This window comes from Perognathus longimembris, chromosome 14 (genome assembly GCF_023159225.1).
Source record: "Perognathus longimembris pacificus isolate PPM17 chromosome 14, ASM2315922v1, whole genome shotgun sequence".
Lineage (NCBI taxonomy): Eukaryota > Metazoa > Chordata > Mammalia > Rodentia > Heteromyidae > Perognathus > Perognathus longimembris.
The window spans coordinates 55,808,672-55,830,132 of record NC_063174.1 but is presented as its reverse complement, the minus strand read 5'-3'; the positions used below and the strand labels follow the sequence as shown (position 1 = coordinate 55,830,132).

Below are 21,461 nucleotides of genomic sequence, written 5' to 3'. Positions count from 1 at the left end.
TTAGGCCCACAGCGACTTTCCACCAATAGTCACAGGAGTGATCTTGGATGGGGAAACTTTGGTCCTGGCCAATAATGTAAGGAGGAATCAGAAGAGACACCCTGAGCAAGAAACAACAGCCAGGCTCAGCCCCTCTTGGATTCCTGATGCTGTGAGACAATACGTGTTTATTCTTGCAAGTTGTGGTGTTGGGTTGTTTCTTTCCTGGCAGTTCATGACTCAGCTATGTACACTGCCATTTCTTGGCTCGTTATATCAGAAGAGAAATTTAGAAGACAGCCAGACTATGTGATAACACTAACCCTGGCCTGATAAGTTACTAGATGTGAGTCCCTGTTTCTCCTCTTTGCACAAAATCACTTGCCGTCCCTCATCCACAATACGTCAGAACTTGGTTTTGATTGTTCTCTTGTCTAGGCTTAAAAGCTGTCCACCCTCCGGCAGACATGGGTTGTATTGATTGTTCTTTCTGCTCTACAGGGGAGAAGACAAACCCAGGAGGTCACTAGTCCGAATGAGAGCAGGGATGCTGAACCTCCAGTCCACGGAGTCACCCCGTCCAATGAGCCCAGCCCACTCCTGGCTGACCTGCGCTCAGCATGGCTGACACAGCCGCCCCTGGGCTTCAGTTCCCTGCTGAGATCACCGGGGTTCGTGGAAGGTGGATTGAGCCAGCTCAGTGCCTGGGCCTCTTCTGTGGCAGCCCACAGCCAGGCATTTGGGGACTGTTGGAATTCAACCGAAAAAGGAAGACACCCATGGGGACAGCTCATCTGTCTATTTCTTTTTCTTGGCCACCATGCCAGAGCAGCTCTGCTACCCTTCACTCTTGAGACACAGTACCCTGTGTGTTTCCAGATCATTCCTCCATCCTCCCCCAGGTGGGGATAACACCTAATGATATAACAACTAACTCTATGGTCTTGGGGATAGTACAGGTGTCTCTGTGCTGCCATTTCCTCAGCTGTGAGTGGATTAGTAATAACTTCTAGGTCATATCCCATCACAGTTTCTCAATGAGTCATCTCCAGTTGGCTGGAGAGGATGTTTAGTAGTACTCCACGGTGAGAGATGAGGACAGCTGTTGTGTCTGGAGGGTACACCTGTCAAGGCCCCAATCTGTGCTCATTGCTCCTAGGCTCCCACGAGCGTTCTGATGCAAAAGGTCACAGGGCATTGGTCAGGTGAAGTCCTTCTATGGACCCAGAAATAGCCACTGCGAACCAACTGGAGGAGATGGGGTGGGGTGATGGACAGAAGAGGGGTCCCAAAAATTGGTGGCCAGCAGCTGCAGGAATGAAAGATCCAAGGGGTCTAGAGCCCCAACAGGAGGCCATGGGTGATACAACCTGGGGAACTGGAGGGGAAAGACTGAACTCACATCAAGGCACCAGGTGGCTCAGAGTTCGAAAGGGGCTTAGAGCAAGAGCGTCCCATCTCAGTGCTGGACCTGAGATGCAGGTGGAGTTGACTTTGTGCTCACATGGACAGGACCAGGCTGTTGAAGTTGAGACAGAAAGGACCAGAGCTTGGGTTGGGAGTGAGCTGCTCCCGTGGTGGGGACAGTGGCTTTGTGGGAGAGGCAGACAGACACAGAGAAGCAGGGGGTCAGGATCGAGGGGCACAAGAACAGTGTCCAGGCCCAGGGTGAGGGTTCACTGTTGGCCAGAGCCCCAGGAGGAGACATGTGGTTGTCACAGAGTCACTGCCACCTCCCCAGTGTGGCCCTGGCCAATGGGCTCATGAAACGTGGGCTGCATACACAGGCCTGTGTGTTGGATGTGTAGCCCTGCTCCTCAGTGAAAGCCCACAGCTCAGTTAGGAGCTCTGTGACTGACTGGGCTTGGCCACTTTAGCTAAAAAGAGAATGGTGTCACTGTTTATGTCGTAGATATTCATCAGAAAGGGCCTGTCATATTGTAGAATTGTTGGTTTCAGCCTTCCAGACACAGTCATGATTTTCATTCTGGTGGCGGCCGTGGCTTCAGTGCCTTTCTCTGCCACATCAAGCAGAGTACGGTGCACCACCTGTGGGGACGCCAGAGGTTACTGATGACAGCCAGGGGTGCAGGAGGAGGCAGCTGGCCCGAGGACTCCCAGGGGACACCCCTGTGCCAAGCAACACCCACTGGCCCGTCTCCTTGCTCTTCCTCCCTCCACCAACTGGCTGCTTGTGCAGTCAGAGATGCAGAGGCAGAAGAGGTTCCCTCAGAGCCTCAAGGGTGAAGGTGAAGTGCCCTGACTCAGGTCTTCTCTGTCTGAGCCCAGAAACTGCCCTACCCATAACGTTCACTTCTGTGAGCAGGGGCAGGGGTAGGACCTGGTATTTTTCTTTCAGCAGCTACCACCTTAAAGCTGCCATTCCTGTGCTGGCCAGGGGCAGCACGCCCGCTCCAGCCACTAGGGGGCGCTCTGCTATGTGGCATGGGACTATGCTTTGCATGCTGGTAGCAGCTAGGCACTCCCTTCTCCTTTCCACAGGTCTAAGTCTGGCCTCAGGGCCCAGGATGTTGGGGTTTCAGTGGAGTGTTGCAGTATTGCTCCTTTGTTCTCAGTGACATTCTTCTAGAAATGCAGTTAGAGGGTACCATCCATGCCTTCTTTCAGGCTCTCGGCCTACAATAGTTACTCTACCATTCTGCTCACTTCTACCTTTGAGCTCTACTACCTCTTTGGGTCCTGGGTATTAGCCGGGAATTCTTGCCCTAAACAAGAGGAGAGGGGAAGGCCTGTGTCCTCACAGTGGAGTGTGCCTGATGCCTGCAGCTGTTCAAGGCCAAGGCCAGGCTGTTTCCCATGCTGGGCTTCTGGAGGTGCATCCAGTTACAAGGCAGTGGGGTGGGGGAGGGTGCTGCTGGCATTGCTTTATGGCAGGAGGAGGAGCAGGGCAGGGGCCTGGCTGTCCTTGGGATGGGCATGCCCAATGTGCATGACTGGATGTGTGCAAGTGGAAGTGTCTGTCCATATTCACCAGTCCCCTCCCCAAGTGCTCGCTGGCCCATTCAAGCCCAGGTGTGGCACATGAACGGCTGGAAGCTGACCACTTACCTGGGTGACCTTCAGTTGGTGACGTGTGGTGATTCCTGACAGGTCACCCTGTGTGGAGAAGGCTTCCCTGATGCCCATCTGGGGAAGAATGCTCTGCAGTTCATAGCTGCCCGAGATGGAAAACTTGGGCAGGTAGAGCTCATTTATCAACCTGGAGAGGAAGATAACAGCTGAACATCACATCGTATCATCCCTGTCTCGTTGCATGCGTTGTGTGAGATCCTCCACTGTCACCCACTCCTTCTGGTGAGGAAGACCTGATCCCTTACTCTTCTTTTATTCCCTTTCTTTACCCATTAATTGCTTGGCAATGTATGTGAGTACCCATGCCAAGCAGTGTTCCAGTGTGGTGGTGGTGCTCTCCCTCAGTCTGCTCCAGGCTTTCCTGCATCATAGCTCAGCAGAGGTGCCTATTGTCTACCACAAACCAAGCAGGAGGGTTTAAGGGCAGGCACACACTTACCTTGTTGGGGATGGCTATACCTTTAAGACCTGGGACTGCCTGGCTGCTGGCCACTCCCATCTCCTTTTAGGTTCTACCAAAAGAGATGCCAAACCTGCCCCACCTCCCGTCTATGAGCACATGTGCCACCATGGCGCCGGCGGAGCCAGGAGGCCGAGTCAAGAGGCCAGGCCTCTGCAGAAAGTTCCGTGACATCACTGTGATGGATAGTTCATTAGCCAATCGTTAATACCCAATTAGTCTCTCCTCTTCTTGCCGCCATTACTCTTGTACAAACCCCTCCCTTGAATAAAACCTTTTGACAGCCAGTAGACCAGCAGATGGCTCCCCCAAATTCTCCGTGTCCCGTGTCAGCTCTTAACCGTAAGGGGGGCTGGGGACGTGGGGGTTTTCGGCAGCCCTATCCCAGCTCAGGTTAGCCTGACCGGGACATGCTCTGCCTTCTCGCCGGTGGGAGCAGCGCGCAGAGCTGAGTGTCCCTCACAATTAAAGGTTTGACGTCTCCTCAGGGGAGACATGGAAATTAAGCCTGACACTACCTACCCTACAGACAACTGAGAGGCTTTCATTGGGAGGCAGTGAATGGGTCTGGGCAGGGACCACAGTCATGACATGAAGGTCTTGCAGGGCCACAAGGGAGGCTAGCTGTGCTGGAAAAGGGCTGGGGGTCTGAAACCACCCACCATAGTTTTCTGTGTGCAACCTCTGCCCTCGCTCAGCACTGGGCCAGTTTCTGTTAGGTTGCTGAGGCTGGGCGACCAGCAGCAAGTTCTGGAAGAACAAGGCGGCATCCTTCCGACTGAGGTGTCACCTTCTGTCTTGTTTCTGTTCCCCTTAAGTGCTCAAGTCACCTTCTGCCTCGACATAGGGTTGCCGAATAGGAGGAGGTTAAGTCGCCTATGGAGGTGGGAGCAGTACATCCTCCCATTCACTGATTTGTACAATGAACAGCATTTACTGAGTGCACTATGGGCTGGGCAGGTGCAGACATAGCCCCTAGTCATTTGTAGATGAAAGGCATCTGGGACTTCACTTCACTTCTCCACTCAGAATTTCTTTGAACCCTGCTCTGTGGTTCTCCTTGGAGATGAAGGGAGGGGAGAGTCTAGAGGGAGAAAATGGAGAGGTAGGCTGGACCACAGATCCTGGGTCTCCTGGGAGTCTCTAGATGCCAGATACCTGAGCAGTGGTTACGGTGTCTCCTGAAATGCTCCCGCCAGGGGCTCTGAATGAGCGCCTGGCTCCCCCTGACTGTCCTCTCCTGCCCCATGAGTGCTCCCCAAAAATTGGTCACCACGTAATCAGGAGATGCCCTTAACAACAGTGTCCCTGTCCATCACTCCTAGAAAACCCCAGAAGAGGAAGGCCAGGGATTTCTAGGGGTCTCCATGGCTCTGCATAGCCCTGACCTCTCCTCTGTCCCCTCTCTTCCTGGTCTGCAGCTATCTGCCAGACGGTTACAAACACACATGCTGGGCTTGATGTCTTTACAGGCTTTGTCCTGGGTGTTCCCTGGTTTGGGACCCCTTTCCCAACTCCCGTGGGACTCTGTCACCCCCCCTCACCTTTCACCTGTGGACTCTTGCACATCACCTAGCAGCTGTGCTCTGACACAATTACAAACTCCCTCCAGGTCCCGCTCCAGCCTCCCAGAGTCTTGGACCTTCCCTACTCTCACCTTAGAATTTACCAAATGCTTTACTGGCTTATGTTATGGGAATAAGAATCTCAATACTTTTCATGCCTGGTCTGGGTTTGAATCTTGATCCTCATATCTCAACCTCTTGAGTTGTCAGGATTACAAGCATGAGCCAGCATTGCTTGGCTTAGGAGCTGTTTAAATAAGCACACAGCTAAGGCAGAATTTGAAAGAATAGGTCATGGATGAAAGTAATGGTGCATCTGTGCAGAGCTGATTCTTGGACCCTGAGTCACTTTGCCCTCCACTGACCAAAGTGCTCCATCTCCTTCTGCCTTTACCCACACATGTGGGCTGGGATTGCCTTGGAAATTGCTCATGAACTTAAAATATGCTAGCAGCCATGAGAGCCTCGTTTCTTGTTCTGTCTGATGTCATAAACTAAGAAAACCTATCAGGCCAGGAAACAGAGAGAAAAACAACCCAGATTCCTCTGTTGCCTGTGTGACTTTCCCAGCCCTGAGCATCAGACATGGCCGGACCCTGAGATGAGTCACGCAGTCTCAGCAAGCTGGGAATTAGGGGAGCCGGTTGGTGGGGCAAACGCACCTGGGCTTCAGGTTGTTCCTCCACCTGGCCAGGGTCTCTGGGAGCAGATTTGCTTCCACCTTCTGCATTTTGCCCTTGTCGGGAAGGATGAGGAGGGCGCTGATGTTGCCTAAGTACTTCAGCTCCACCACGGTGCAGGACAGTGACTTGTCCCGCAAGTAGGGTACGGTCAGGTCTTCCACCTTCATTGTGGGCACCTGCACAGATTGGCCTTCACTCAAGTAGAACTTGGACTTGATGGTATCGTTGGAATCAAAGGGTGTCTCCCACTCGGCTGCAGGCAAGCAATTGATCAGAGACCATGAGAGAGCTATCTTGGTCAGATTCAGAGCAGTGCTGGCCCCAGGCTTTCCACAGCCACCACAGTCTCTCCTAGTGGGGAGCCTTGGCTGGGTTAGGAGGTATATTTGGGCTCATGGAAAGGTCCTTGGGGTAAGGTTGAGATCTAGAAATCTGGCATGGAAAGAAGACTGTGAAAGTATGACACGGTTATTGGTGCTAAATGAGAAGTGAGTAGGAATCTGCGGTACCAGGAGTGGATGAAAGAGTAGGGGATTAGAGAACGTGGGGGGCAGGGGAGGAGGTAGGACACCAGGAGGTGCTGGAGGCTGGGACAAGTGGGGAAACCTTAGTTCTGGAAAATGAAGTAAGTAATTATGAGTCCCAGAAAATGCTGTATGCAGAAAAACAGACTGAGCTCTACCTGAAAATGGGTGCAGGGACGGTAACGAAACCCTGGGAGTTCACTGTGGTCTCCTGGGCCATTCTACTCCAGGTGGCTTTGGGCCCAGCCAGGCCCTGTCCTCTCCTAACTCCAGCCCTGCTCCCTCTGCACTGTGCTCTCCATGACTGGCTGGGTTTCCTGTCTGTAATCTAAGACCCTCCCATCTTTCTGCTCTGGGCCATCCCCGGTTCAGGCTCAGACCCAACTCCAGCCATGGCACAGTGCGGTTGGGTTTCCCATCTCAGCCTCTGGACTCTCCACATGGCTACGTAATCAGGGGAAATCACAGGGATGTTGCTCCTGGGGTCTCAGAATGGGCTCTTGTCACCACCACCTGTGAGCCCCCTGAATTTCAGGCTAAGCCCTCTGCTTTCTCTCTCCTCCCCCATCAGCCGTCTTCCCCCAGGACTGGGTCACAGGCACTGTCTTTCAGGCTGATGTTTGCACTGCACCCCCAGGCGGTTGAGGTGCGTAGTGCTGGGTTGCTATCAGTGTGATCAGAATCCAGGGTGCACAGAACATGGAGTCTGCTCCTCCCAGAGGCTCTTCCCCAGGTGGGGCCATGCCAGAGAAGTGCCAGGTTGTAGAACTTCAGGGTGGCCAGGCTTCTTAGGGGACTCATCTTCCCCCTGGGAGATGGCTCCTGTACCCCAGCTGGATCCAGATCAGAGACAAAGCCGTCTCCCCAGCAGATACATGCCCCTTCCTGCAGGTGGAGTCCAGGCGCATCCAGGCTTGCCATGGGCCTTCCCACCATGTCCCATAGTGGCTCTGTAGGAAAGGGCGTGGACCTCACCCAGCATGGAACACTGGTACCTGCTGTGTTCTGGGTAAATTTAGATCAGAGTCTTGGTTAAGGAGGTGACCAAACTGAGTCCAGGCACCACAACCCCCATGAAGACAGCTAGAGTGTGGGCAGAGCTTGGGACCAGTGTCACCCCAAGCCCAGCACTTGCTGTCCAGGGCACACGGATCACCCTGAGTGCTCAGAACTCTGTTTCCTCCCGATCCCAGCACAGACACTCACCTTTCAAGAAGATGTAATTCACTGGAATCATGTCCGTGTCCTTGTCCAGGTTGTTGATCAGCTCTACCATCTTCCCATGGGTCTCATTCCTGATGAAGTCATTGATGAGCTGCTCAGCTGCTGCCGGCTGCTCGAAGTCAGTGGGAACAACCTCGGCCGTGTACAGGACGAGCGCATCCTCCAGGAACGAGGCCAGCACCTCCAGCTGCTCTCGGATGAACATGGCGTTGCCCATGCTGAGCTGCAGCTGCTCGCGGGGCTGGTTGATTGTGTGCATGAGGTGCTGGAAGCCCCGGTGGATGTCGGCCATGCGGCGCTGTGTGGGGCTGAACTTCAGACCTTTCATGATCTCTGCCAGGGTGGTTCCTCGGGCCCCCAGGCAGAGCAAGGCCATGCTGGTGGAGATGCTCACGGGGGAGAAGATGACATTGTCATCAGGATATGTGAAGATCAACCACTTGTAGAGTTCCACGGCAAATCTGGTGTTGCTAGAGGCAATGGTGCTGAGCATGTCTGCCTGCATAGCCTTGTTCTGCTCCTCCTGGACTGTGCTCTCCTCATCCACTGTGCAACCTGGGTGGCAGCGCATAGCCAACAAGAGCCCCAGAACCAGGGCCAGTGCCTTCCTCTTCATCCTGTAAAGAAAGAAGCCTTCAAGCCTGGGAGGAGCAGCTGGTGCCCTCAGCCACCATCTCCTACCGCCTCCTGGTCTGCCTGCATTCTGACCCTCTACCCTCTGTTTGCTGGGTGATCTCCCAGGGAAGGTTCTGGAAGTTGCTGTCGTGGTTACTCAACAGGTCCTGTGTTTCTTTCTGCCAAGTAGGAAAATGATATCGTTGCTACCGTGTGTGTGTGTGTGCATGTGTGTGTGCAAGTGTGCGCGAGCAAAAGTGCACGTGCATGTTTTGTGCATGTGTGTTTGTGTGTGTGTGTGTGTGTGTGGTGTCTAGTGGAGGAACCTGACAGGCTGTCAAGGGAAAAGATTAGAAAGGAGGAAGTTGCTTTTCTTTGTCTCCTCCCTGTCCCCAGAGCAGTCTGAGTGCTTTGCACATTTGCTGGGCTCTCCATGAAAGGCAGTGTGTAGACCAGGCCAGGCCAGCGCCTAAATGTAGTACAGATTATTTGAAGGAAACACATAAGTGTGCTTGGGCTGGACCTGGAGCTCTGATGGCCTTGGAAATTTGTGTTGACTTGTAGTTGGCATAAAGACCCAGGGTTGTGGAATATTCTTTCCGGACCTCCAGGTTTGAGCATTGTTTTGGTTCAGCTTTGGCCTTGAGAGGGAAGGGCAGAGGAGAGTGCTCCTGAGATTTCTCCCTTCTCCCAGCCCTGGGGTAATGCAGAAGCAGGCCACAATTCTCTGTGTCCAGAACCAGAAGAATTGGCTTTGCGACCAGCCCCCCACCTTTCTCGCCAGCCCATGTGCTTCCAATTCTCGAGGGCTTTGCCCCTGGGGTGGTGCTAAGCAAGTGACGTTAGCTCATGAGGGGGTCCTATGACAAGCTCGCCAGCCTATCGCCAGCTCTTGTTCGATCACCCCTTTTCTCTTCTCCCCCTACCATATCAACTGCTAGCCACTCCCTTATTAAATCAGATTTGCTCTTGAAGTGTCTCCGAGATCCGCGTAAGCCTGGCTTTCTTCAAGGGTAAGGAGGGAGGAAAAGCGATCTCTTACGGCCGTATGCACCTGAGGTCTTTCCTGAGCCCCCACTCCACTCTGGCCTTACGTGCAGCTCGGGTGACCAGGGGAGAGGGTGAGAAAGGGAGCGATTAGAGTAGAGTAGAGCCTGACCCACTGTGCCGGAGGAGGCGACCCGAGCCCAGCATTTTGGCGCCCAACGTGGGGAACAGAACCCACTCGAGGAAGTCCGTGTCTCCCATTAGAATCTCAGGGAATTGGGGTGGAAACCCCGGGATGCGTGGTCCTCCCATCCAGATCAGCAAAGACTATGGGACAAGGCCAAAGTAGGCGAAGTAATTCACCCCTTAAAATCCTGAGGTTCACCCTCTAAAACACGGGGATGAGTATCTCAGAACCCTGTGCCATGATTATTTGGCAGGAGCTAAATCTCAGGGTCCCGTGGCTAACTGGAGCCAACCCACTGTCTTGGGAAACTTGGGACCGGCTAGAGCAGGAGCTAGAGGAGATGGAATGGGGAGAACTCCCACTCGTGGCCCTGCAAGCTATTAAGACCCTCAAGGCTTGCTTCTCCTCGGACCCAGGGGAGATTCCCTGGACTCAGGAGAGGGCAGCCGGAGGGAATTTTGGTCTGGAGGGGGCCCCGACGACCCGCTCCGAGAGGCCCAGGGACGAGCGAAAGCTTGATCTCCGGGATCCCAATCCAGACTCCATTTCTGAGAGGCGCCCAACGCTGCCGGCTCGCTACCCCTCCCCCACCGGAGGCCCGGCTCAGCTCCATACATATGCAGATTCTGGGAGCCCCGCTGAGTGGCCCCTTCACAGCCGTGGTGACGGTGGCTGCAGTGGCAGCGGCGGCGCTCTGCCACCGAGCGCAAACGGCCCTGCCGGTTTTAAACTCGGAGCCCTTACCACTTCGTGGGAGTTGCAGGAAACAAGATTTCCGTGAGTTCAGGAGGGTGGTCCTTGAGAGAGGTGGGCTGAACATGCCCTGGGCGGAGCATTAGCTTTACGGCCTGACTTACCAATTCTCCACAGACCAAGATCGGACCATATTAAAGAAGGAACTAGTGCCTCCATGGTAGGACCTAATCCCCGGCCCCAGATCTCGGGGGTGGGAGGCACAGTTGGGAGTGAGACAACCAAGGACTGGCTTTCCTGGGATGATATGAATGGTGGTAAGGGAATAGTACGTCCTTTAATAATGACAAACTCACCAGATAACCTGTTGGGACAAGATATCTTGGGAAAGATTAAGGCCGCGGTCATCACAGGCCAGGACCTGTCAGGTGGCCCTAGTGGCTGCTAAAAAGCGCCTCCCTCTGAGGCCTTGGGGCAGGAGGCTCCTAATTCTTCTACAGGGCCTCACCCCCAATCCTAAGGGCCACTGTTCCTACTGTCCCCGCCATTCGATGGCACCTGAGCGCCCCAATTTGGGTGGAACAGTGGCCTATTCCCTCAAACAAATTAGAAAAGTTAAAGGAAATCGTATCAGAACAACTGTCCCTCAGGCATATTAGACTTTCGCTGAGCCCTTGGAACAGCCCTGTATTTGTTGTACAAAAGGCCTCAGGTAAATGGAGGATGGTACAGGACCTAAGAAAGATTAATGAGCGGATAATCCCCACTGGCACTCCTTTACGGGGGCTGCCATGGATCCCCTCTGTTCCTCGGGATCTTAACTTAATTATAATTGACATCAGGGACTGTTTCTTTTCCATTCCCCTTGACCCCCAGGATTGTGAGAAGTTTGCTTTCTCTGTTCCCTCGGTTAACTATCAGGGGCCAGACCAGAGGTATGAGTGGGTAGTCTTACCTCAGGGCATGCTTAATAGTCCTGCCTTCTGCCAACATTATGTGTCACAAGTTCTTCAACCTCTTCAGAACCAGTCAGATATTATTTTATATGTTTATATGGATGACATCATTTTTGGAGCAGCAGATGTCCAAGTGCTGAACTTTGCCTATAACAAGGTACAAACCCTCCTACAAGGAGGAGGACTGCATATAGCCAGTGACAAGGTTCAGAAAGTATACCCCTTTCAGATCTTGAGGGCAGAACTTAAACTAGACTCTGTGTGCCCCCTTAAGCCCCAGTTATCCTTCCAGTCATCTTATACTCTGGTGGAAATGCAGCGATTGTTAGGTGGGATTAACTGGTTAAGACCCTGGCTTCACCTGCCTACAGAGGAGCTGCTTCCGCTCCATGACTCTTTGAAGGGCAAAGCGCCCACTGAGGTTACTACAATAACTCCATCACTTCAAACAGCCTTCCAGAAAATCCAAATGGCCCTAAATATGGAACAGCTGGCACGCTACAAGCCTGAGTGCCCACTTTGCCTTTGGATCCTCCCCGGGTCTGAACTTTCCTCAGCTGCTATTACCTAGTCAGGCAAGCCTCTTCAATGGGTGCACGAATCAGTGGCAGGAGCTCCCAGAGTTTATTCCCAGCTAGACCAGCTAGCTGACTTGGTAATTAAGGGCAGGGATACTTCCCTGAGGCATTATGGGCGAGATCCCGATGTGCTAACCATTCCCTACCGGTTGTCAGATTTTTAATGGGTCAGAAGGAATAATGCACGTGTGTCCAGTGCCCTGGAGGGCTTTATGGGAAAGGTAGATTGCCACTATGGCACCTCGAGGTGGGTGACCTCATTTTCCAGGATACAATGGACACTTCCTATACTTTTCTCTACCAGGCCTCTTGTCAAGGCTGCCAATGTTTTTACAGATGGGGGAAGAGCAGGGGCTGCCGTAGTGGTACTCTCCGCCTCGCCCCCTGCCGGTGGGAAAGAAAACACCCATTACTTTGAGGCAGTTACTGGATCTGCACAGTTTAAGGAATTGTACGCAGTCGCCCTGGCACAGACCCATGTCAAACAGCCAATGAACTTGTTTTCTGATAGTCTGCATGTGGTTAATTTGCTACCCAACCTGGTATTCTCATACATTAAATTAGATGAAAACCCAATCACCCCTCTGATGATCCAAGTCAGGGCTCTCTTAAAAGAGCGGGCTGAGCCTATATTTTTACAGCACCTTCGTGGAAACCAAGGATTTCCTGGGGACCTGGCACAAGGTAATCATTTGGCAGACCGGCTGACCACTAATGGGACCATTATAGCTCTGGCCGTTGTTCAACCTCAAAACCTTCAAATGGCCCAAGGACTGCATGAGCATACTCACTTAAATTGGAGAGGGTTACATCAAAGATTTCCTTCAATTCCTATAAAAGACTTAAAAAAGATTATAAGGACTTGCAAGTCATGTATGCCCTTCCTGCAAGTGCCTCCCCTGCAATCTCCTGGGGTTAACCCCAGAGTCCTAAAGCCCAATGTTATCTGGCAGATTGATGTAACCCACTATGCTCCTTTTGGAAGGCTAAAATACATATTTATGTCTATTGACACACATTCTCATGCCTGTTGGGCCTCTCTGCATACGGGGGAAAGAGCACGGCATGCTGAAAGCCACTTCTTACAATGTTTTGCTATCCTAGGGCTTCCTTTACAGGTGAAGACAGATAATGGACCTTGCTTCACCAGTAAGCCTTTACAGGCCTTTTTCCAAATGTGGAATATTAAACATACCGCTAGACTACCATACAGCCCAAAGGGTCAGGCCATAATTGAGAGGCATAATAAGGCCCTAAAGGATCAATTATTAAAACAAAAGGTGGGGGAAGCCCCCATTACCAGCTGAGGACAGCGATGTTTACATTGAATATTTTAAATTTGTCTAGGGACCAACCTCTATCAGCTTTCCAGAGACACTGGTCAAGCCAAACAACCTACTTAAAGGTGGAAGTCCGTTGGAAGAACCCCCTCACAGGCGAGGCCCAGACCCACTTATCAGTGCAGGAAGGGGCTTCGCCTGTGTTTTCCCAAATGGGGAACCGAATCCAATCTGGATACCAGCTAGAGACTTAAAATATTGTTCATCAGAATGACCACGCAAGGGCATCTGCCCTTGAGGGATGTCTCTCCTTGTTTCCTCTCAGGAAAGCAAAGACCGTGGTGGATTTTTCTATGGAGAAATGGGAAAACCTGCCTGTACAGGCCATGGACCCAGTGTCAGCCCTGTTTCTTCCCTGTACCTTGCCTGGCGCCCTTTGGAGTAATGTTTGCTGTGGCAGCGTGGCCCACAGCCTTGCACAAGAACCAAAGTGAAATTTTGCACACTGTTGTTTCTTCCTTCACCCCCACCCCCTTTGCTGCTTATCTTGGGGGCCCCCATTAGAGGGAAATAGGAGCTAAAGGATTTGGACACCTTAATGTTTTATGATAAATGTTTACAATAAGCAAGGGATTGGCACCTTGCTGCAATGTTTACTATAAAGTGTTTACTAACCTCAGTTGTTAAGTTACCAGGCACCCTGGCAATCAAATCACCAGGGCCTGAACCTACCTCTACCTCACCATCGAGGAAAGGGAGAGCCATGTGCACTACCTTGAGTGACACCAGAATGGATCAGGACTCCTCTATTTCCTATGGACTAAGCCAGATAAAAGACCCTCCATTGCTTTGTGCCTGTGTTGTAATTGCTCATGTGTTACAGTTGCTCATGTTTGCATTTGCCTTGCATTACGATTGCTTATGCTCATGTCTGCTTTATGCTCCCATTTACATTATGTTTACATTGCCCTGTGCTAGACACATGGGTCTCTTATATTGTAAGCGATAGGCCAGAGTTGTCTAGATAACAAGTGGCCTTTGGCCTTTTAGCCATCTAGGAACCCCATGAGGCTCGTCACACGACCATTAGGACCTGCTGCTCACTGAGGTCCGCTGGCATGAGAGAAAAATTATCAGGGCTTTCTTTCAAGTGCCAATCCCACAATCCCTGAGTCCTCTCATCGGGCTGGCCAGCCCAACAGGCAGGTTAGCCTGAAGAGCAAGGGCATTTCCCAGGATGGGTAAGACCCCCCATGGGGGGCAACCTAAGAGGGCATGGTCATTTTTTCCACCTTCAGGCTGGACAGGCCTTCAGGTGAAGAGAAAGCAGAGCGCATATGTGGCAGAAGGATCAGACAATACCCCAGGGCCTTGAATCCCCCCTTCCTGCAGCATGTCCTGTGCTCAGGTGACACAAGTGATGCAGATGGCTGGCTCCCCGAGGCATCCACTAGAGTTGCCTCCTTCCACATGAGACTGGAGCTGTTCACAAGTGACCCAAGTGCAAAGCCTGTCACTAGGAACATACTTCCTCACTGTCAGCCTCTGCCAGCTCTGTCCTGGCCTTCAGAGGAGAAGGGAAGAGGGGAAAGGAAGGAGATGAGGAGACAGGGAGCAGGAAGAGAGAGGAAGGAGCATGTGAGGAGAAAGTTGAGGGAGAAAGAGGTGGAAGGGCCAAGGAGGAATGGGGGAGAGGGAGAAGGGAAGAGGAGAAGGGAGGAGCAATTAGAGGGGAGATGGGGCAAAGGGAAAAGGAGAGAAGAGGAGGGAGAGAGGAAGAGCGAGAGAGAGGGAGAGGGCGGGAGAGAAGAGGAGGGAGAGAGGAAGAGCGAGAGAGAGGGAGAGGGCGGGAGAGACAGAGGAGGGGGGAGACGAAAAGAGGAAGAGGAGCAGGAGTGAGCGGCTTGGCTTCCTGGAAATCCTTTATAGCACCACGGGAACAATGATGGCCTGGTTATCTTTAGTGTTTGTTTCCTCTCTGTGGAAACCACTGCTTCAGGAATAGGTTCACCAACAATATCCCCACCCCACCCTGCTGTTCATTTCAGTTGTCCACACTGGAGGTCTGGCTCTATTGCTGAGAGCTCTCTCTCTCTCTTTCTCTCTCCCTCTCTCTCTCTTTATGGATGACCGGAGAGCCTGGTGAGAACTGGGACCCCACCCCACTGACGCACTACCCATGGGATCCCCCAACCCACTGTGGGGCTTTCGATGTCTTCCCAAAGTCGCCCATTTCCACAACTTCCTCCTGACAGAGGCCCCAGCCAGGCTGGGGCATGGCAGCTCCTCTCCCCTTCCAGTGATGTACACAGACCCCACAGGTGGCATCATTCCGCCCTGTCCCCTCTGCAGTTGTGCACACATCTATCTGGACGGACCCTCTCCAACCACGTCCCAGAACTGTCCCGCCTCCCACCCTGCATCCCTGGGCTCAGTGCCTAGACCACCACCCTCCACAAGTCCTGGGTTCCAGTCCACAGCCAGCGCCACCCAGCAACCATGGGACCTTCACTCCCAGGGACAAACCTCAGCATTGCCTGCCCTGAGCTGCTGTCCCGAGCGAGATGATCACCCAGCCAGAATGCAGGGGTTTCTGAACTGATCTCTAATGGCTATTTATGCTTGTGATGACGTCTTCCTCCTGCTTAGCAAATGCTGGCTGGGACAATCGATGCCTTGTTCGGATTGGAAAATGCCAGATGATCACTTCTTGTAACCTGAGTTTAGGAAATCTACTGGGATATCCAGTTAAAGGAACCTCCTTCTCCACCCTCACCCAGTGCTGTTTCTTAAAACAATAATCACAACCAGAATGGTGGAAGTGGTGGCATTGATCAAGATAAACTGTACTCATAAAGAGATATTTTGAATTTAAACCCTTTTGTACATCTAATTAAAGATCATTTTTTTAGAAAGTAAAGGAGAAACATCTGTATTTGTGTCTCTGTGTGTGTGACTGTGTGTGTGACCCTGTTTGTGTGTGAATCTGTGCGCGTGTATGTGTGTGTGTGTGTGTGTGTGTGCAAGTGCACTAGGTCTATCTGTGCGCCTTTAGGTTCAGTAGGGTATCCTTCCCCGGGGTTGTTGGGCTTCAGGGCTCTTCCTGTCCTCACAGGAACACCTAGAGAGTTGGGCCACAGGGTATCAATAGATCTCTTCCTAGGGGGCCCCAGTCACCAGGTTCTTTGCATGTTTGGGGCCTCCTTTGCCTTGGCCTCCTTCCTCCCCGGCCTCTTCTGCTGCTTCAAGCTCAGTAACTTTGACATTCAGGTCTCCTCATACTTCATCTTGGGGCTTCCTTGGGCTCCTAACCAAACTCTCCTCCATGGCAGGACCTGAGGAACCTGGGTGGAATCCTTCCATGTTCTACCAAGTCAGGAAGAAACCTCTGGATTAGCAGAGAGCTGATAGCTTGGGCCTGAGGGCTTTGTTCTGTTTCCCGAGGCTGCTACTCACTATCTGTGGGACCTCTGGTCTTTATGTCTGGCCTTCCTTATGTCTAAGAGGCAAGATGATGGGAAGCAAGCAGCACATTCTGAGAAATGAACTGCTGGCTAGTCTCCAGCTTGGATAAACGCCGTGGAGTGTACTTTCAGAGACAAAGAGGAGGTTGGGTCTCAGTGGCTCATATCTGGAATCCTAGATACTTAAGAGGCTGAGAACTGAGGATTGTGGTTTGAAGCCACCTAGGCCAGAAAGTCTGTGAGACTCTCATGTCAATTCCATAGCAGAAAGACAAAGGTGGAGCTGTGGCCCCACTGGTAGAGTGCCAAACTGGAAAACTGGAGTGAGAAAGATAAGCAACAGTGCCCAGATCCTCAATTGAATACACACTACCAGCTCACTCACAAACACACACATCACAAGCATTCGAGTTAGATCCAACCTCTTTTGAGTAACTACTTTATGTTCTTCAGGTCTCTGAATATTGCCACCGTTGAATACATATTTAATTACATTATTTAGTTAAATTGAGGATGGAACTTAGAGACTTTTGCATGCTGAAGTGGATTGGTATTGTAGCTTCACCTTGTCATAAAGCCAGGCTCCTTCTTTCTCATTTCTCTGCCACCCCTGTGGATTCTGCAAGCGCCATGTATACAGGGTGCTGTGGGGCACAATGCTCTCCTCAGAGAAAGGAAGGAAAATTGCAGAAAAGGAAAGCATATGCCATCTAAGGCACCACCTTCTAGAACCCTCCAGAGCCAGCTCCTCCACTTATAACAGGGAATGTTAGGCGCTGGGCTCAAACTGCTGGTTTCCTTAGGTCAGATCCATCCACTCTCTCCATCACATCTGAAGAAGAATCATGTAATAGCGAAGGGAAGAGAAAGGAGAATACCCATTTCTCTTTGGATTTTCTTTTCCCAGCACTCCTTCATTCTTTCTACAGCCCTCTATTCTCACCAGTTTAAGTGGATTAGTGCATCTATCCAATCTTCTTTTTTTGTTCCTCACACAGGATTCTACTATGTTTCTAAGGATCCTCTTGCTCAGCCTCCTGAGGGCTGGGATTCTCAGGACCATTCAATCATTTACTTCTTTTTATTTTTTAGTTTTTGCCAGTTGTGGGACTTGAACCTGGGGCCTGGGCATTGCTCCTGAGCTCTTTTGCTCAAGGTTAGCATTCTAGCATTCTGAGCCACAGCCCCACTTCTAGTTTCCTGGTGGCTAACTGGAGGTAAGAATCTCAGACTTTCCTGGCTGGCTGGCTTGGAACAGTGGTCCTCAGATCTCAGCCTCCTGAGTAGCTAGGATTACAGGGTGAGCCACCAGCACCCAGCTGCAGATCATTTCTTCAAATGAGGGGTGTGTCTCTCATGGGTTACTAAGCTTGGAAACTGGATTCATTTTATTGATAAGTCCATAAGTTCTCTGCTACTCCTTCCTTCAGAAGAGGCTCTTTTGCGTTGTGTTTGGACTTGCTGAATGGTTTTTAGTAATGGAAAGAGTATGACAGGAAGAACAGAGAAATATTTTGGGGACTGAATTACAAACACTGAGACTTTCTGCTTTGTCTTCTCTCTTTCACAGTCATTTGCTTTGCTTCCTTTCTCTCTCTGCCTCTCTCTCTCTCTCTCTCTCTCTCTCTCTCTCTCTCTCTCTCTCTCTCTCACTGTTCTCCCTCACCCCCTCCACCCTCCTTACTCTTGGAAGTCATATTTGATCATTAGCCCTGCGATTTGGCCCACAGAGACTCCCCACCAATAGTAGTCACATGAGTGAGCTTTGATGGGGAAACTTTGGCCCTGGCCAATAATGTAAGAAGGACTCAGAAGAGACACCCTGAGCAAGAACCATCATGCTCAGCCCCTCTTGGATTCCTTACACTGTGAGACAATACGTGTTTATTCTCACAAGCTGTGCTGTTGGGTTGTTTCTTTCCTGGCAGTTCATGACTCAGCCATGTACACTGTCCTTTCCTTGGCTCATTATATCAGAAGAGAAATTTGAAGATTTTAGAAGATAGTCAGACTATGTGATAACACTAACCCTGGACAGATATCTTACTAGATGTGAGTCCCTGTTTCTCCTCATTGTGCAAATTCGCTTTGCCAGGTCAGCCCACTCCTGGCTGACTTGGGCCCAGCAGGCTGACACAGCATCCCCTGGGCTTCAATTCCCTGCTGAGGTCACCCGGGGGAGGGGGAGGCTGGTTGCAGCCACCTAAGAGCCTGTGCCTCTTCTGTGGCAGCCCACTGCAGGTCCTTGGGGAAGACGAGGACCTGCGGTCTGGGGGTCGTGATTGAATGTACTGTGCTTCTCTTCTTGCAAGGATTCCTTTGGAGGTGGGGCTGAGGGGGGAGGGGCATGCCTGGTGATCTTCTGTGACATCTTCCACCTCCCAGGACCAGAAGGGCTGCAGGGACTTTGTGATTCAAGGCCTCTGTCAACCACAGGGGCCTCCGGAGGGTCTCCCCAGAGCAGCCCCTCACATTCCCCCAATGAAGCACAACTCCAACTCCAGTGGATTGGTTATTTCTTTGCTTATCTTGTTTTTTAGGTGTGAGAGCTGGACACAACCTTGGTGTCTGACGCTCTCACTCACTGGTTAGCACTCCACCAACTGTGCCATGACTCCCACTCCTGTTGGGAACTTCTTTTTTTTTAACATTGTTGAAAATATTTATTTTGAAAGTGTATGTATGATAAATAAGTCAGTAGAGTCTCTACTCCATCACAGATGCTTCTGAGAAGATCCCTGTGCCATCAGTCTGAAGACTGGCCACCTGAACTATGTCCTATGTCTTATCCTATCAAGAGCACACACCTTCCATGGTGTCTTTGTTCGAGTATTGCTTCTAAGTCCAGATGACCAAATAGTCCTTTATCCCCAAAGTAGGGTTAAAACTGTTGGTTCCTGCATCCCAGTATCTTCACCCCTTTTAAATCCCAGGTGAATAATGAGAGGGATAAACCCCCAGCAGATGGTGAACTGGCTGCCCTTGAAGAGTTGCTGCAGCCTCTGCTTGGCCTCTTTCCTCAGCTTCACCATCGTGATAGCTGCTAGGAACACCAAGGTAACTCACAGCCTTGGCCGAAATCAGAAGGAATGTGTTGGGAACTTCTTGAGGGCTGGAGAAAGGACTGGCTGGCCAGAGGCTCCTAGCGGCAGGAAGGTGGGGCTCAAGGGACAGAAGGCACAAGGTCAGATGACCACAAGGGTCCCTCCTGCTCTTGTCACTGTGAGTGTCTGAGCTCACAATGGATTGAGGGACATCCTTCTCCAGGGTTGGGGCTGGGTGGGAGTTCCGGGGCATGGCTCGGGCTGAGACATAAAGGAGATACCCAGGAGATTGAGTTCTTTCAGTGGGGACAAGGAGCAATGCAACATTGAGGGACTGCAGTCATCTCCGAGGGCCAGGACACTGGAAAATCTTGGGTCACAGGAAGAGGTTGGAATGGCCCCAAACCTGAAGCCATAGCCTGAAGTCCCCACGGGTGGGGGTGGGGATGCAGGGCTGCATATCCTGAACCAGGAGAGACTTCACATCAGTGGGTGAATCACTGTGGCTGCCTGGGCAGCACAAAGCAGTCAGCCTGGGCAGCCCTGAGCACGCCCCAAACAGCAGAATGGAGTGTGTCCTCCAAGCCAGGGGGACGCAGTACCAACAACTCATCTCCCCCGATAACTCAGAAGATGGGCTTTGCTGAGCCCCTGGTTTGGGGATTAATGGCAGGCCAACTAGGCTCTAGAGAAATGCCCACTAGGCATTGGAACCATGCCCACTAGGCACTAGAGCCATGTCCAGTAGGCACGGAAAACCTTGTCCTATCCAGCACCCAGTGTGAGCTCGTATCAGCTTGGAGCACATCCTGACGAACACATAGAACCTGCTTGTCCGTCTGCATACTTAAATTCCGTGATCTTTAGATTGGTATTCAGCTTGGTTGCATTGAGGAAGAAAAAGAAAAGCACAGTTTTGAGTGTGTCTTTGCTCGTATTCCACAGAGGAGCTGAGGGGGGTGGGGTGGGGATGCCCTGATTGTGGGCTCACTCTGCCACAGGCTGGGGGAATTAGATGGAATAATACAGAAAAAGGAAACCACCCACCAGGACAGCGAGTTTGTTTCTTTCTCTTTTTGCTGACCTCCATTACTCATGTAACACTGCTACACTTCAGTCTTCAGGAACAGAAACCCATTGTTTCCAGATTGCTCAATTATTCACCCTCAGGTTGTGATAACACCTACTGATATAACGACTAACTCCATGGCCTTGGAGAAATTACAGGTTTCTCTGTGCTGCTATTTCCTCAGCTGTGAGGGGATTAGTAAAAACTTCTAGATCAGAGCCCATCACAGTGTCTCAATGAGTCATCTCTAGTTGGCTGAAGGAGGATTTCTAGTAGTACTCCACGAGGAGAGACAAGGACCACTTTTGTGTCTGGAGGACAGACGTGTCAATGCCCATATGTGTGCTCATTGCTCCTAGGCTCCCTCCTGTGTTCTGGTGCCAAGGACACAGGGCATTGGTCAGGTGAAGTCCTTCCATGAACCCAGAAATGGCCATTAGAAACCAGCTGGAGGAGCTGGGATGAGGTGGTAGACAGAAGGGGGGTCCTGAAATCTGGTCCCCAGCAGATGAAGGAGTGAAAGATTCAGGGGGTCTAGAGCCCCAGAAAGAGGCTGGAGGTGAGAGAACCGGGGGAACTGGAGGGGAAATCCTGAACTCACATCAAGGCACCCGGTGGCCCCAGAGTTAGGAAGGGGCTTAGAGCAACAAAGTCCCATCTCAGTGCTGGACCTGAGATGCAGGTGGATTTGACTTTGTGCTCATGTGGACACGACCGGGCTTTTGAAGCTGAAGGCAGAAAGGACACGAGCTTGGGTTGGGACTGAGCTGCTTGTGTGGGGGGGGGGTAGTGGCTCTGCTGGAGAGACAGACAGACACAGAGAAAAAAGGGGGTCAGGATGGAGGACACAGGAACAGTGTCCTGGCCCGGGTGAGGGTTTACTGCAGCCAGAGCCCCAGGGGGAGCCATGTGGTTGTCACAAAGTCACTGCCACCTCCCCAGTGTTGCTATGGCCACTGGGCTCACGGAGCGTGGGCCGCACACACAGGCCTGCGTGTTGGATGTGTAGCCCTGCTCCTCAGTGAAAGTGCACAGCTCAGTTAGGAGCTCTGTGACTGAC

General features: G+C 51.7%; 2 protein-coding genes across 2 annotated transcripts; both read right to left on the bottom strand.

The window, feature by feature from the left end:
• Window positions 1-1,818: 1,818 nt before the first annotated feature.
• Window positions 1,819-7,595, bottom strand: LOC125363044 (serine protease inhibitor A3N-like). The gene is made up of 4 exons (XM_048362020.1): window positions 7,511-7,595; window positions 5,760-6,033; window positions 3,049-3,199; window positions 1,819-2,028 (listed from the first exon to the last, which is right to left on the bottom strand). The coding sequence occupies exons 1-4, from the start codon at window positions 7,578-7,580 to the stop codon at window positions 1,819-1,821; spliced, it is 705 nt and encodes a 234-aa protein (XP_048217977.1). The 5' UTR covers window positions 7,581-7,595.
• Window positions 7,596-19,059: 11,464 nt separating this feature from the next.
• LOC125363552 (mitochondrial import receptor subunit TOM7 homolog) lies at window positions 19,060-19,320 on the bottom strand. Its single transcript, XM_048362847.1, has one exon. The coding sequence runs from the start codon at window positions 19,318-19,320 to the stop codon at window positions 19,153-19,155; it is 168 nt and encodes a 55-aa protein (XP_048218804.1). The 3' UTR covers window positions 19,060-19,152.
• Between the last annotated feature and the right edge of the window lie 2,141 nt (window positions 19,321-21,461).

Excerpts from the sequence above, each read along its gene's own strand:
- LOC125363044 (XM_048362020.1), bottom strand. The coding sequence starts at position 7,580 with ATGGTAGAGCTGATCAACAACCTGGACAAGGACACGGACATGATTCCA. Across the intron at positions 6,034-7,510 it reads GAATTACATCTTCTTGAAAG|CCGAGTGGGAGACACCCTTT; the intron begins GTGAGTGTCTGT and ends GCTTGCCTGCAG. Across the intron at positions 3,200-5,759 it reads AGGAACAACCTGAAGCCCAG|GTTGATAAATGAGCTCTACC; the intron begins GTGCGTTTGCCC and ends CTTCCTCTCCAG.
- LOC125363552 (XM_048362847.1), bottom strand. The coding sequence starts at position 19,320 with ATGGTGAAGCTGAGGAAAGAGGCCAAGCAGAGGCTGCAGCAACTCTTC.